This window comes from Vespa mandarinia, chromosome 1 (genome assembly GCF_050613455.1).
Source record: "Vespa mandarinia isolate Hongniang chromosome 1, ASM5061345v1, whole genome shotgun sequence".
Classification (NCBI taxonomy): Eukaryota; Metazoa; Arthropoda; class Insecta; order Hymenoptera; family Vespidae; genus Vespa; species Vespa mandarinia.
Genome location: NC_140810.1, coordinates 9,182,760 through 9,195,846, shown reverse-complemented (window position 1 = coordinate 9,195,846; position 13,087 = coordinate 9,182,760). Strand labels below are relative to the sequence as shown.

The 13,087-nt window shown below is 23.5% G+C and overlaps 3 protein-coding genes across 10 annotated transcripts; all 3 read right to left on the bottom strand.

Moving 5' to 3' along the window:
* Window positions 1-950: 950 nt before the first annotated feature.
* Window positions 951-2,933, bottom strand: koko (cyclin Q). The gene is made up of 6 exons (XM_035872584.2): window positions 2,761-2,933; window positions 2,221-2,354; window positions 2,054-2,151; window positions 1,712-1,930; window positions 1,319-1,549; window positions 951-1,237 (listed from the first exon to the last, which is right to left on the bottom strand). The coding sequence occupies exons 1-6, from the start codon at window positions 2,796-2,798 to the stop codon at window positions 1,142-1,144; spliced, it is 816 nt and encodes a 271-aa protein (XP_035728477.1). The 5' UTR covers window positions 2,799-2,933; the 3' UTR covers window positions 951-1,141.
* A 463-nt stretch (window positions 2,934-3,396) lies between these two features.
* Window positions 3,397-7,882, bottom strand: LOC118444380 (katanin-interacting protein-like). 3 transcript variants are annotated; one of them, XM_085660135.1, is made up of 15 exons: window positions 7,704-7,882; window positions 7,463-7,600; window positions 7,031-7,383; window positions 6,526-6,783; window positions 6,117-6,265; window positions 5,821-6,015; window positions 5,619-5,756; window positions 5,406-5,546; window positions 5,198-5,342; window positions 4,869-5,134; window positions 4,599-4,788; window positions 4,352-4,513; window positions 4,129-4,268; window positions 3,907-4,008; window positions 3,397-3,784 (listed from the first exon to the last, which is right to left on the bottom strand). In XM_085660135.1, exons 1-15 carry the CDS (start codon window positions 7,796-7,798, stop codon window positions 3,665-3,667), a joined length of 2,592 nt encoding a protein of 863 aa, XP_085516261.1. In that variant the 5' UTR covers window positions 7,799-7,882; the 3' UTR covers window positions 3,397-3,664. The 3 variants fall into 3 exon arrangements, with proteins under 3 accessions (XP_085516261.1, XP_085516253.1, XP_085516258.1); XM_085660127.1 differs by having other exon boundaries at window positions 5,406-5,756; XM_085660132.1 differs by having other exon boundaries at window positions 4,358-4,513; window positions 5,406-5,756.
* Window positions 7,883-9,059: 1,177 nt separating this feature from the next.
* Window positions 9,060-12,320, bottom strand: LOC118444404 (monocyte to macrophage differentiation factor 2). Of its 6 annotated transcripts, XM_035872650.2 has the most exons (5): window positions 11,824-12,319; window positions 10,781-10,899; window positions 10,178-10,423; window positions 9,838-10,090; window positions 9,061-9,693 (listed from the first exon to the last, which is right to left on the bottom strand). In XM_035872650.2, the coding sequence occupies exons 3-5, from the start codon at window positions 10,411-10,413 to the stop codon at window positions 9,442-9,444; spliced, it is 741 nt and encodes a 246-aa protein (XP_035728543.1). In that variant the 5' UTR covers window positions 10,414-10,423; window positions 10,781-10,899; window positions 11,824-12,319; the 3' UTR covers window positions 9,061-9,441. The 6 variants fall into 6 exon arrangements, with proteins under 6 accessions (XP_035728544.1, XP_085512094.1, XP_035728543.1 ...); XM_035872651.2 differs by lacking the exon at window positions 10,781-10,899 and having other exon boundaries at window positions 9,060-9,693; window positions 12,067-12,320; XM_085655968.1 differs by lacking the exons at window positions 10,781-10,899; window positions 11,824-12,319 and adding an exon at window positions 10,523-10,753 and having other exon boundaries at window positions 9,060-9,693.
* Window positions 12,321-13,087: the final 767 nt, after the last annotated feature.

Sequence of the window (13,087 nt, the reverse complement as noted above, 5' to 3'; positions counted from 1 at the left end):
AGGGTAAAAATTGAAAATTAATTGAATTAAAATTTAAATATTTCATTTAGAAATTAATTGTATAAAAGCTTATTCCATTAATACTTAATGATAGTGCAACAAAAAAAAAGTGAATATATGAATATTTGGAATTAATGTCCACCAGATATACAAATTAGCAATACATGCAAGCAACTGACTTCTATGACACTGTTGAATATATATTTGTATTATTTTTCTTTTCTTATTTGTAGGATTATTTGCTTTAGTATATTATTACTTATTAAAAAAATGAATGTTTCTTATAAATTTTCAGACCATCATTCTCTTATAAAATTTTTAACATGTGTATGAGTGATCCTACTAAAATATTTATATTATAGTATGTAATATATATTTGTAATATATACTATAATAAAAATATATAAATAAAAAATATATAATTAAATATATAATAAAAATATATTATGTAATATATATATATTACAAATTATAAAAGTTAAATATTCACAGTAATTATTTCTTTTACCGATTAAATAATTTATAAAATGAATTTCCACATTTTATGAATTCTGTACAAAGAAAAGGCTTTATTATAGCATTTGATACGAAATATAAAAATATAAAAAATCAAGTAATATTTAAATTATTCTACAAAGACGTTATATGAATATTTTAAAACATTTTTTTATTATCTCTGAATACAATTTTTATATGCTAAAAAATTAATTCGTATTCATTTATTTCAATTCATATAATAATTAATACATGTACAAATAGCAAACTGTGGTATCAAGTTGATTAGACTAAAATCCTGTCTTTTATATGATAATTATCATGCTGAAATATTTTTAGAAAATCTTCATGATGTGTTACAAGAATTTTATGAAGAATAATATACATATATCTTTTTTTTTATACCTATGATTACTTATAAATTATATTCATTCATTGTTAAAAATAAATTGTTTCTTTCAAATCATGCTTTGTTATTTCTAATATACTTTATTATTTCTAATTTATTTATTTTGACATAATTTTATTTTATATAAACATTTTATTGTACTTTCATACTACTAACTTCTTGAAAAAATTATTTATTTGTTTATTTTTTACATTTATAGGATATTATTCAAACATTTAAAAAAATCTCTGTATGATATCAATTATCTCTTGTCTCAGGTTCCTCATCATATGCAGCCATAACTTTTTCCATAATTTCCCAAAGTTTATCTCTTGTTAAATCTTTACAAAATACCTGTAATATTAAATTATTGTTGTTTATTATTGTAAAATTATTACTAGTAACTTGAAAGAGAATTTTTTTTAAAACACTTACATTAAACCATGGTTGTTGATCACATTCATCCATTAATGGAACAACTACACCATAAATTTGTAAAGCAAGATTGATACATGCTATTGCTATTAAATGTGGTGGATAATCAAGTATAGCAGGAGAATGATGAAAATCTTGTAATAGTGCCATACTAGTTTTGGCTACTGGATATTTTGACCATTCTTCTTCTCCAAACCAAGCTTGCAAAGATCTCAAATAGTGCAACATGTACTTTGAAGAATAAAAATATAAAATGAAATAATTGTAAAAGAATGATATGATTCATTGTTATTTTTCAAACTTACCATATAATTTAAATTAAAATTTTAAGAAATATTAATTCATAAATACTTAATAAAAGAAAAAGTAATATGATTAGTTAAAAGTACTAACTTTGTGTGGATGCACTGGGCTTACTTGAAACTTCAACATACGCATGATGAGAAGTTCAGCTTGTACAATAGCATCTCTCATACTCCAATATTGCTCTCCTAATTCCAGTGGTTGCGAACCTCTATGAAGTGTGCTATATGATACATTCATCACATCTCTTATTTTTAAGTTATCATCCTTAGCTTTTCCTGCCAGATATAAACAAGTAGCTGCTATTAACTAAAAAAAATATAATTTTATTAACAAATAAGTACAATCATTATATATATAATCATGATATTATTATATATTTTCTGTTTATTTCTTACGTCTATATCCTAATTAATTAATTAAATAACTTACATAATTATCATATCCTTGAGCAGTAGCTTCTTTCATAAATCTATGATATAAAGTTGCTGCTGTGGCAATTGTTAGAAAATGTGCCTCTAATTTTAAACCTATAAACAGATTTCCTTTAGAATATTTTTAATAATATAATATACTAAACTTATAATATATAAACTTACCACATTCGAAGATAAATCTTGATACTGTGAAACTGTCATTGGCTTTAGTATAATCGATTGTAATACTTTTCTGTAATGTATTCCTTTTCTCTCGTTGCATTGCTAATACATCTATTACATCTTTCATCTTTGAACTGCACATTTAATATACACATTAAAAATAAGTATTCACAATAAATAATTCTCCAAGAAATTTATTGAGTAAAATATCAAATTTTGTAGAATTTATATTAGGTTTTTTATTTATTGACGAAAAATACATCAACATAAAAGTTAATATGGATAATGGATAATTTAACTATGACTCGACTGGTGAATATCGAATCGTTTCTAACCCATAATATTAGTTTTGTTATATATATTCTGCAGAAAGGTTTCCTGTCTCCTAACCTGTTTTAAATTGCTTTATATGAAATAGTAATCAGTATTACTATATCGAATGAGTATAGTAACAGCCGAACAAGTGACTTAACATCGATATTTGCGCGTTGATAAAGTTTGTAGATTACTTTACTACAAACATAAAAAATAAATACATACCTTAAAGTTTCGGTACTCGTTGGTTCCGTAGGATTCATTTTAGTAGAACAATAATTATTCGTAGGATAAAATGACTAAATTAATTATAGATTATATTTAATGTGTTTATCTTCTTAATAGAAAATAATCATAACATAATCATAACTACTCCGTTATAAAACTTTCATTAATAATATAATTAGACAAGAAAGGCTTGCATTGATTAAATTTGGTTACTAGTTTTGATTACTAGCACTAGTAATATAAAATCATAGTTTGAACATATCATTGATTGGACAATTTCTGCGCATGATTACAATAACCAATCATTTTTTGCCTCTTCAAAATAAAATTATCTAAATCGATATTTATTACATAATTTGTAGTCAACGTAAAAAAAAATAATATCAAAAGTATTTCTAAAAAAGGATGTTAAAGATATATGGTTTAATTTTTCTTTATTAAATACGATAGCTCTATGAAAAAATTAATAATATAGTACCTTTAATAACAAAGAAAGACATAAAAAAAATGTTTTTTTGCAAATTTGTATTCAAGTATAGAAAGATATCTCAATAAACCTCGAATTAAATTAAACTACAAAAGATAAAAGAATATCTTAACAACTTTGAAATTACTGTAAGTTCATTATATTAATCTTGATTTGTACTATGTTAAATCACCTCATTATATATATTATAAAGTATAAAACAAAGATAATTTTAAATGGCATGTATAAAATCAATTAAAAAGTATATATTATATTAATTTCTTAAAAATTAGTTTTTTTAATCATTTATATCAAAGATGTATAAGCTCTAAGATTTGGGTCTGATAAAGAATTTATAACAGAAGTAGCTCTTCATAAACATATAATATATCTTTCTTGTTCCGAGCTAAAAGAACACAGATAATGAAATAATATTTACCTAGTTAAAGACGACTCAATGTGGTCTGTACTATCACTATTAAAAAATTGTATTGTTTCATATATATTATTTTTACTCAGCGTTCCATTAAAAATTAATATATCATCCACCAATATCTGATGAAGATAAATAAATTTATCATTATATTTTTGACAAAAATATTTTATAACATGATACTTTGTGTTTTGTACAAATTTGATTCAGCTATAATCTTTCTTATAGCTTAATGTTTACTTACTGCAAATTCTTTTATTCTTCTTGACTTAGTTTTTCCATAATTCCATAATTTTATGGCACATACAGTCGTAGGATAAGAAAATACAATATAAATACGATTTGTCTAGATGATGAGTCAAGATATAATAAGATTAATATAATTATCAACAATTTTGTGTTATTAATGTCTTATCTAACAATTTTTAGATTTAGATATAAATAATATATAATAAATATTACTTACTTCACCAGGCAAAATTGGTGCAAGCCATGAATGTTGACCATCATCATTATCATTCACACCATCTATTAATTTATCTGGTGTTCTTATATCATTATCAATTCCTTCTAGTATATTTATACTTTCTGGATAAGCTGCTATATCTAAGGAATATATATCAACATTGTCCAATAAAACAATGAAAAATATGTTTTATATATATATATATATATATGTATATAGTCACTATCACTGTTTAATTTGATTTGATGACCATTGATACCAACAAATTCAATGCCATTGAGACCCACATAATAAGAATCACCCCAACTTGAAAATATTATTATTTGATACACAAAACCCTGTGGCATTAAGGGTACTTCATAATCTTTATTAAATAGAATAATTTCTGTAATATACCAATTAATAAAATAATTACTTTAATAGATACTATATATAAAATTACTTAGTTATGTAAAATTTTATGGTATTACTTTCTTGGGACAAAGTTAAAGTTGCATTAAATTCTTTTGATAATATTGATTCATGGTGCAAATGACAAATAAAACTTATTTCTTGTACAAAATTATAATGACAATTTCCTGGAGCTCTTCTCAATAAGAAGCTATCACAGTCTTCTTCAAATATTGATTTTCCATCCAATTTAATAAATAAACGTTTCACCTACATTTAATAATTGTTATATATCAAATGCTTGTAGTCATTAACTGTGTTGTTTTATTTCATTATATGAAAAAGCTTACACCACAATATGACAACTCCAGAGAAGCATTATAATTCCAGAATCTCATACCAGTAATATATACTTCTTTGTCGAACGTAATTGTTATAATAATTTCTTCATTTTCATTTATATAATCTATTAACAACATATGATCTTTATCAGTTGTTATATTGTATCCATCAATCAATTTTAAAAGATTTATATTATCTAAGTTGCATTTTAAGTTAGCATGAGTTGTTGACAAAATTAAATTTTGGTTTCCAATGAATTCTATTCCATTAAGACCTATATATAATTATATAATGTTAATATGATTATTACCTATTAATTACAATATGAATTATTTACCTACTATTCCAGCAGCACCCCAATTTGAAAGAATAATCAATTGAATTTCTTTACAAACAAGGGATAATGTATTATATTCACTACCATTAGATACAGTTGAATGATTTCCAACTGAACAATCATTTTTACGCCTTCCAAATGTTATCTACAATAAAATAGACTGCACAACATATTCATAATTCACATATAATAATCCAATATTATTTACATTTAAATTAGTCGTTACTGTTACTGGTCTATCTGTCTCCTTTTCTGCATAATTAAGCATATTGTTATTAATGATTGTAAACATTTCATCATTTGTTGATATCATTTCTAAAATATTTTCATCAGTGGTAAACAGAATAGTCTGTAAATACAGATATTTTATAAAAATAATTTCTAACATATCAATAGATGTATGTATATTGAAATATGTTACATCTCCGAAAGAATTAAAAGTGTCTTGTAAGTTTCCAGATGCTCTAGCAATTTCTCCATAAAAAATAAGTGTATCATCCAATGTAAGTGTGATATCCTTAACACCTCTATATGAGTGTATTCTAGATTTATTATAATTCTAAAAATAAAAAAACAGTAATGAAAAATTCATAAAATTAATTATACTATTTAATAAAACTTACCCATATTCTAATCATAGCAATTGTTACAATATCCTGAAAAATCATGTGAATGTAATGATGATTTCCTTCTGTAAATGGGATAAGCGATAAATTAGCATCATCTCTTGTTCTATTTACTCCATTAATAAGATTATTAATAACACGAAGATTATTATGTTCTGGTAATTGATTTATATTTGATGAGTTTTCTAATATCTATAAAAAATTATGTATACGTGGTATTAAATATAAATAATGTCATATGTAGTAGATATATATATTTTATCAAATCTTTGCATTAATAACAAATTGTTTACCTTATTTATGAATACAAGTTGACCTGTATCTGAAAAAATCTCAATTCCGTTAAGACCTACATAATATTTATCTCCCCAGGTACTAAGAATATCAATGATTAATATTTTACCACAAGGAAGTTCCGGTATAATAAAATTTCTGCAACTATCTATGACAGAACAACATAATACCATATTTTAGTCCACATTACTTATATTTAATATCAATTTATACACTGACCTGATCTATAATCTTGACAATAAACAAGTTAAAAGATCACTAAGAATTTCATGAAGTTCAAACTGTGAGTTATATACCATGATAAAAAATATAAAAATTAAACTATAGAACTTTTTCATATCTGAGTTTATTGAAGATGTCAATAGTGCACACTATTACATATAAATTAATTTTTTTGCAATTACCTACCTTGAATTGTATGATTCTGTTGAATATTAGATTTATAATTATGCAAACTTTTATTTGTAGATTTTTCTTTTGAACTATTACTACTCTTCTGGCCAATTTCTACTGAAGAAATAAATTTATTATGATTTTTTCTTGTTAGTTCGCTATTGTTTGCATCAGCATGATATATTGAATTTGGTACTATTTTTATTCCATTTGTAACAGTTTCTTCTTTTGGTATTAAACCAGGTAAATAATCTAATCTTCTCTTTATGATTCCTATTATAATTAAAAAGAAATTAATTATTTCATGATTTCTAAATAATTACAAGTAATAATTTCACACGGACATACTATCAAAATATTAAATTTTAATATTTAAAATACTACATGAATATATCACATGGCAAATTATTTTTAAGATTTTGTTTTCTAATGACATTATTTTTATGTTTAGAATAAGTTTCACATTTTTGTTGTTGTGTTAACAGTTCATTGTCTATTTTATATCCTTTATTTAATATACCTGACTGAAAATAGTCATGATTTCGCTTCTCAAAATCATCAAAAGTTCGTAGTTCACATTTATATTTCTCATTGTTTTTAAATCTCATAGATTTTGTATTGTTATAGACTTTCTCTATTCTTTTTTTCTCCATATATTCATCAAGTGCACTAAAATCTCTTTTAATAGGATTTTGATTATTAATAGGATTTTGTTCAGCAGAAAGAACATGAGTTGAAGTATTCTTGATATTTATCTTCGCTTGATTGGAAGTATTAGGGAGAGATTTACTAGTGCATGATTGTAATAAAATGTCACCATCAATATCTTTTATCTTGTTTAATGTAAAAAATGGTTTGCAAGACTGCCCATATCTTGATTGTTTATTAAAAGATTAAAAAATTATTTTTATACATAATAAAAAATGTTATACTAAGTTTAAATAGAACTTACAAATTATCAATTTCTTCCTTTAAAGAAGATATTTCATCTTCTAAAAGAGTTTGTTCAAATGGATGTTCTTCGTGAATTGAATGTTTTTCTATTTGCAATGTTTTATAATGATCAATTATATTTAATCTTTTTACATTCCTATTAAATTAAATAGTTTCAATAAAATATTTATGTAAATTATGTTAAAAATGTATGCTTTGTTTTATAACATTGAATAAAATATAAACTATCAAATACATACTCATTCATTTCTATCAACCATGACGGTAGCTGTTTTAATATATTAGTAGATAAAAGTGTATTGTTTTTTGTAATATTACTTCCACTTTGATACATTTTCTACAAAATTTATCACCTTGTATTAAAATAAATCATTTATTTGAAAATTGATATTAAAATTTCATTTGATTCAGTTCATAATTTTTCACTGTATTTTTAATTCCATGAAATAGATCATATATATTATTTTATATACATAATACCAAAAAAGCAAAATAAACAACGTTATAAATGTTATATATCATAATAAACAGTAATATAGATAATTGTATATATAATTTGTATCATTCTACATTGTATTGTATGTATCATATTAGTTTTGATTATGAATGGAATAATATATATATTTGCTAGTTGTATAAAAAAAATTCTCATATGTCATAGCCTTTATCATCAATTTGTTTGATATTGTTACTATAGTTACTGTGAAGAATCATTGACCTCAAACGATAGATGGCTCTTACATTAGATTTATACATATGTATTTGTAAATATAGTTTTGTTTATTATTATTTTTGTAAAGAAATAAATACTAGTTTATTCAATTTTATATACCATAATAAAACACATTATTTGTATTTTACTATATTTTTATTTCACATAATTACCATTTTATCAATATAAAATCATATTAATAACAACAATATTATACATTTTACATATTCGTACTTACATATTTGGTTAACTGCAAATTACATGCAGTTAAAGTATGTAATAAATGATTTAATATTCAATTAGTAATTGTTTTGTACTCTTCTTCTTTTAATAATATAATATTATCACCACATGTTTAGACATTGTTTTTTTTCATTATTTTACAATGTTAATATACCTAGTATGTACATAAATATGTATAAATCATATTTTGTTAATTATATAAATAAAATTTGTATTAAAATATGGTAATTATGATAACATACAATTAATTTATATGATAAAGTATTTATATAATAAACAAAATTTTAATAGGCTATATATAATCTTGTATTCGTTTACAGTAATGCTCTATAGCATTATAAAGTTATTTACTGAACAAATTTAGTATTAAGAAAATGACAAGATTAATTTTGGCACATTAGATAGTGAAAAAGGAATCATACTTAAGAAAAATTATATTGTTACTAATAATTATTACTATTTATCAGCAATTATATAAATTTGCATATTGTTTATTCTATTTTTAAAATAATGTATTGAAAAACATATCTCTAACTCTTTATGTTATATAAACTTGATATTATTATAAAAAAATTTTTTTCTATATAATTATATATATTAAATAATATTAACCATAAATATATGAAAATCACAATCACCATTATGTATATTTTATATTAGATAAAACAATGTCAGCAAATAAATTAGGAATACATTCTCAATATTTTGTAAATTATAAATTATATAAACCATACTTATTTTTCATCATTCATATTTCCAATACTCTGTTACTACAACTTTATTCTAATCTTATATTTACATTCTGCATATTTTTGGCTGTAGTAATTTATAATAAAAATCCTTTATAGTGATAGAAAGATCGAAATTCTAAATAGTCTACTTATTCACAACAAATTTTTCTATAAAAACTTTGTTTGTATGGAAGATTGGAACCAAATACAGTCTTTACTGAGTTTTCATTGAAAATCTTAATTTCTTTTTTGCAAAACTATAAATATATGGCAAAAATATTATATGTAAATCTAAATTTCTAAATGAGATTGTACTATATGGGGTAATGATGGCACACTTGGTAGATCAATTGTGACTGTTGAACTTATTGCAGGAAATACATGATTTAAAATTGCATAATAATGAAATCCAGCAGCAGCAGCTACAAAAAGATGCCAAATTGCATGTGCACAAGGTATTCTACCATCTGATTTAAAAAATATTAAGCCCAGAATATAAATAAATCCTCCTGTTTTTAATTCAGCAATGTTGTAATAATCATTCTGCAAAAATTAAACAATTTTATAATTAAATGAAAATAGTAAAATAAAGACATATATTAATTCACCAGCATTTCATTATTTCATATCATGCATTGTAAAAAACTTCGATACATGTAATATTATTATATTTCAATTCTAACTTACAACATTAATAATTGCTACACTTGGACCAATACCTATGACCAAATACATAATAGTTTCAAGCATTTTATAGCGCTCATGAAAAATTTGTTGATAAAGAATTCCCAACATTGCCATGATCCAAACGGCATATCTCATTGTAAAAAGTAATTTATCACCTGGGAAATGATCTACATTTAACCATGGAAAGTAACTAGCAGCTATAAAGATATAAATCATAGCACGGTCACAGCGATGTAATGCGTCTTTTAATTGTCTGAAATATAAACCATAATAAGATATAATTATATGATAGTTCTCTATAATTGAGAAAAGATACTACATAAAAATAATTCATTACTACCTGTTATGATTACAGTAATGGACACTGTGGAAAAATGTGGATACCACAAAAACAAGAATCAATGAAGTACCATAAACGCACGCAGAAACAAACTGAGTCCATGTTATAGAACGTCGAAAAAGCTCTAAACTGCCAATTATAGAAGGGACAATCCAAATTCCATGGGTAGCCACATTAGCCACATGTTCTATGGAAGTAGGATTATATGCCTGATTTGTACATGCTCGTGAATTCATCCATTTTATCCTATAATAAATCAAATTTCATTTTTATGCGTTATATAGTTACATAACTAAAACTATGGCTTGGAGATTATTGTATAATGAAATAGATCGATGTTCTTACATAAGACAAAAGAAGATCATTGAATGTTACATCATAAGACTTTTAGAATTACACTTAAAGAGTATAGCAAAGTTACTTGTTCAAATCACATTTTAATATTCCTATTAACAAAATAATTATAGCATAACTTGAAAGATCATACAACCACATGGTGTGTGTGCGTGTCATATGTGTTTATTTCCAAAATATTAAGGAAGTTTATTATAAACATTCATATTCTGTGGTCATATACCTTTCATAAAAAAATATAGTACATACTTATTATCTATGTCTTAAAGGAAAATATCTCCATACTCTCCAACATGCTGATGAACCTTTATTGTTGTATGCTCAAATATCTTAGATTTTTGTTTCTGCAGTATTGATGTTTTATCTATCTATAAGCAATGTATTTGCACTCCATTCAGTTACTTCAAATTACCCTATACATGCATATGTTAATATTACTAAATAAAAAATAGAGAAAAATAAGCAAATAAGAATAAGAAAAATAAAGAATATTTATTTATAAAGTAGAAATAATGCATTGTGAAGTACTTACGTTAGTAGTTTGGGTAATTATTAAGTTAATTATTAGTAAAAAATAGCTTATTTGAAATTATATTCTCATATGATACATAACATGCTATATTTAAAAGCTAATATAAAATAATGTATGAGATTATCTTATTTACAGTACTATATAGATATAATATAATATATTCAATGATTCAGTTTAACTATTACTTTTCTCATAGTTATCGAAATATATTAAAGAAAAATATTATTCATTTATTACTGATAGCAATCAATGGTGATTTCTTAAAATACATACAAATTTAATTCGATAATATTAGATAAAGTTTTTATGCATTATAAAAGGATCAATACCAATTAGTAATACATAAAATTATAAACCAATTAGTAATACATAAAAAAGGAATAATCAAAAATATTTACCATTTATTACTTATTATTGTTTGTTTATTTATAAATATCTATATTGTACATTTTCTATATAGTAATACAATTTTTCTAATATAAAATACAATATTTTATAAATACAGATATAAATTTTTATTTATGAATGTAACTATTTTAATTTTTGAACAGAATACCACTTGCTAAAGAATCTTTAATTTATTAATGAAAATACCACCAACGCTAAAGAAAATAAAATAAAAAACGATAGAGACAAACAGAAATAAAAGAAAGAGCAGAAAAAAGAAATAGAAAAAGAGAAAGAGAGAAAGCAAAATAATTACAATACACAATCAAGAATTCTAAAAAATTAAACCCCTATTTAATAATCTACTTCTTACTCTTTTATACGATGTAATCGAAGAAGATTTTTTATAGGTTCTGCGACAAGCTGATGGAGGTAGGATTCATCCATGATGTTGCACTTTATTCGACACGTTTAACTCGTTTAAATATGGGTACAAAGAGTATCAATAAAGTTACTGCTACTAAATATATATCTCCTGTTTCATATTGCCTTTTGTCTTATATAATTTATTTAATTTATTTTAAAAATGATATATTGATTTATAAGTTAAACCTACTAACAAAAATAAGCAGCAGCGCGCTTAGCTATCGCCGAGCTACTAACGTAATCAATTGCTGTCCAGCTGTTATACTGTTTGGCGAAAGAATGAAACAGAGAAGGATAGTGAAAAAAAGTAAATGTGTGTTAGAAAAATGTACTAGGTAGATATGTATTCCTTTTCGCGACAATCTCAGGTTAACACAACCGCAAAGAACTGAAGCCTGATACCTATAAGAAGTATATAGATAATAACTTAATGATCTTTTCGTTTCATAATCGTATATCTATAAAAATCACTTGTAAAAATGGACATTTGACAAGTTAATATATATGTATATATATATATATATATATATATATATATATATATATATATATATATATATATATATGTATATCATTAGTCGATTTGCGTATTTGTTAGTATTTTTTTTTGAATGGCTTTTTTTCAATCATACATAACATTTAAAAAAGTCATCAGTACGTATATGTATTATGAACTTATAAATATACAATTTTTTAAGCATTATTTACATGATCATGAAGATCTATCCTGTCAATGACTATAAAAAAAATTTGAATAACTTTAAATGAGCATTTTACGCGCGAAATATGAACAAAGATTTGAAAAATATGTGAGAGCATAAATGTTCAATATATATAAGCAGTTACACAATTGTTCGAGTGAAAGTCACTCAAAATTTGTATAATGAACAGATTAATGAGTTAATCTGTTCATAAAAAAGTATAATGTAAAATAACAACACAAATGTATAAAAATTGTTATATATTAAGAATAATGCTTCAATATCATTCGTATGTATCGTATTACTTTTTAACAATTCATTCTACTTCGATAAAGTTATCAGCTTAGACATGACCAATTGACGTTTACAATATAATTAATCCTACTCGATCACGTGCTCTATTCTGAATGAGGATTTCCTTACGAGATGCGAACATACAGTGTATAAATTTTATGAATAGAAGTACATAAGAGAAGACTAAAGATATTTATTATTTGATTAATGGTTACA

Coding starts and splice junctions, on each gene's coding strand:
- koko (XM_035872584.2), bottom strand. CDS start 2,798: ATGAATCCTACGGAACCAACGAGTACCGAAACTTTAAG. Junction 1,931..2,053: donor CTCAAGGATATGATAATTAT/GTAAGTTATTTA, acceptor TATTTTTTTTAG/TTAATAGCAGCTACTTGTTT. Junction 1,238..1,318: donor ATCAACAACCATGGTTTAAT/GTAAGTGTTTTA, acceptor TTAATATTACAG/GTATTTTGTAAAGATTTAAC.
- LOC118444380 (XM_085660127.1), bottom strand. CDS start 7,798: ATGTATCAAAGTGGAAGTAATATTACAAAAAACAATACACTTTTATCT. Junction 4,269..4,351: donor AATCAAATTAAACAGTGATA/GTGACTATATAC, acceptor TATATTCCTTAG/ATATAGCAGCTTATCCAGAA. Junction 4,009..4,128: donor CACCAATTTTGCCTGGTGAA/GTAAGTAATATT, acceptor CTCATCATCTAG/ACAAATCGTATTTATATTGT.
- LOC118444404 (XM_035872648.2), bottom strand. CDS start 11,897: ATGGATGAATCCTACCTCCATCAGCTTGTCGCAGAACCTATAAAAAAT. Junction 10,424..11,823: donor CGATTACATCGTATAAAAGA/GTAAGAAGTAGA, acceptor GATTTATTATAG/GATAAAATGGATGAATTCAC. Junction 9,694..9,837: donor GTGTAGCAATTATTAATGTT/GTAAGTTAGAAT, acceptor TAATTTTTGCAG/AATGATTATTACAACATTGC.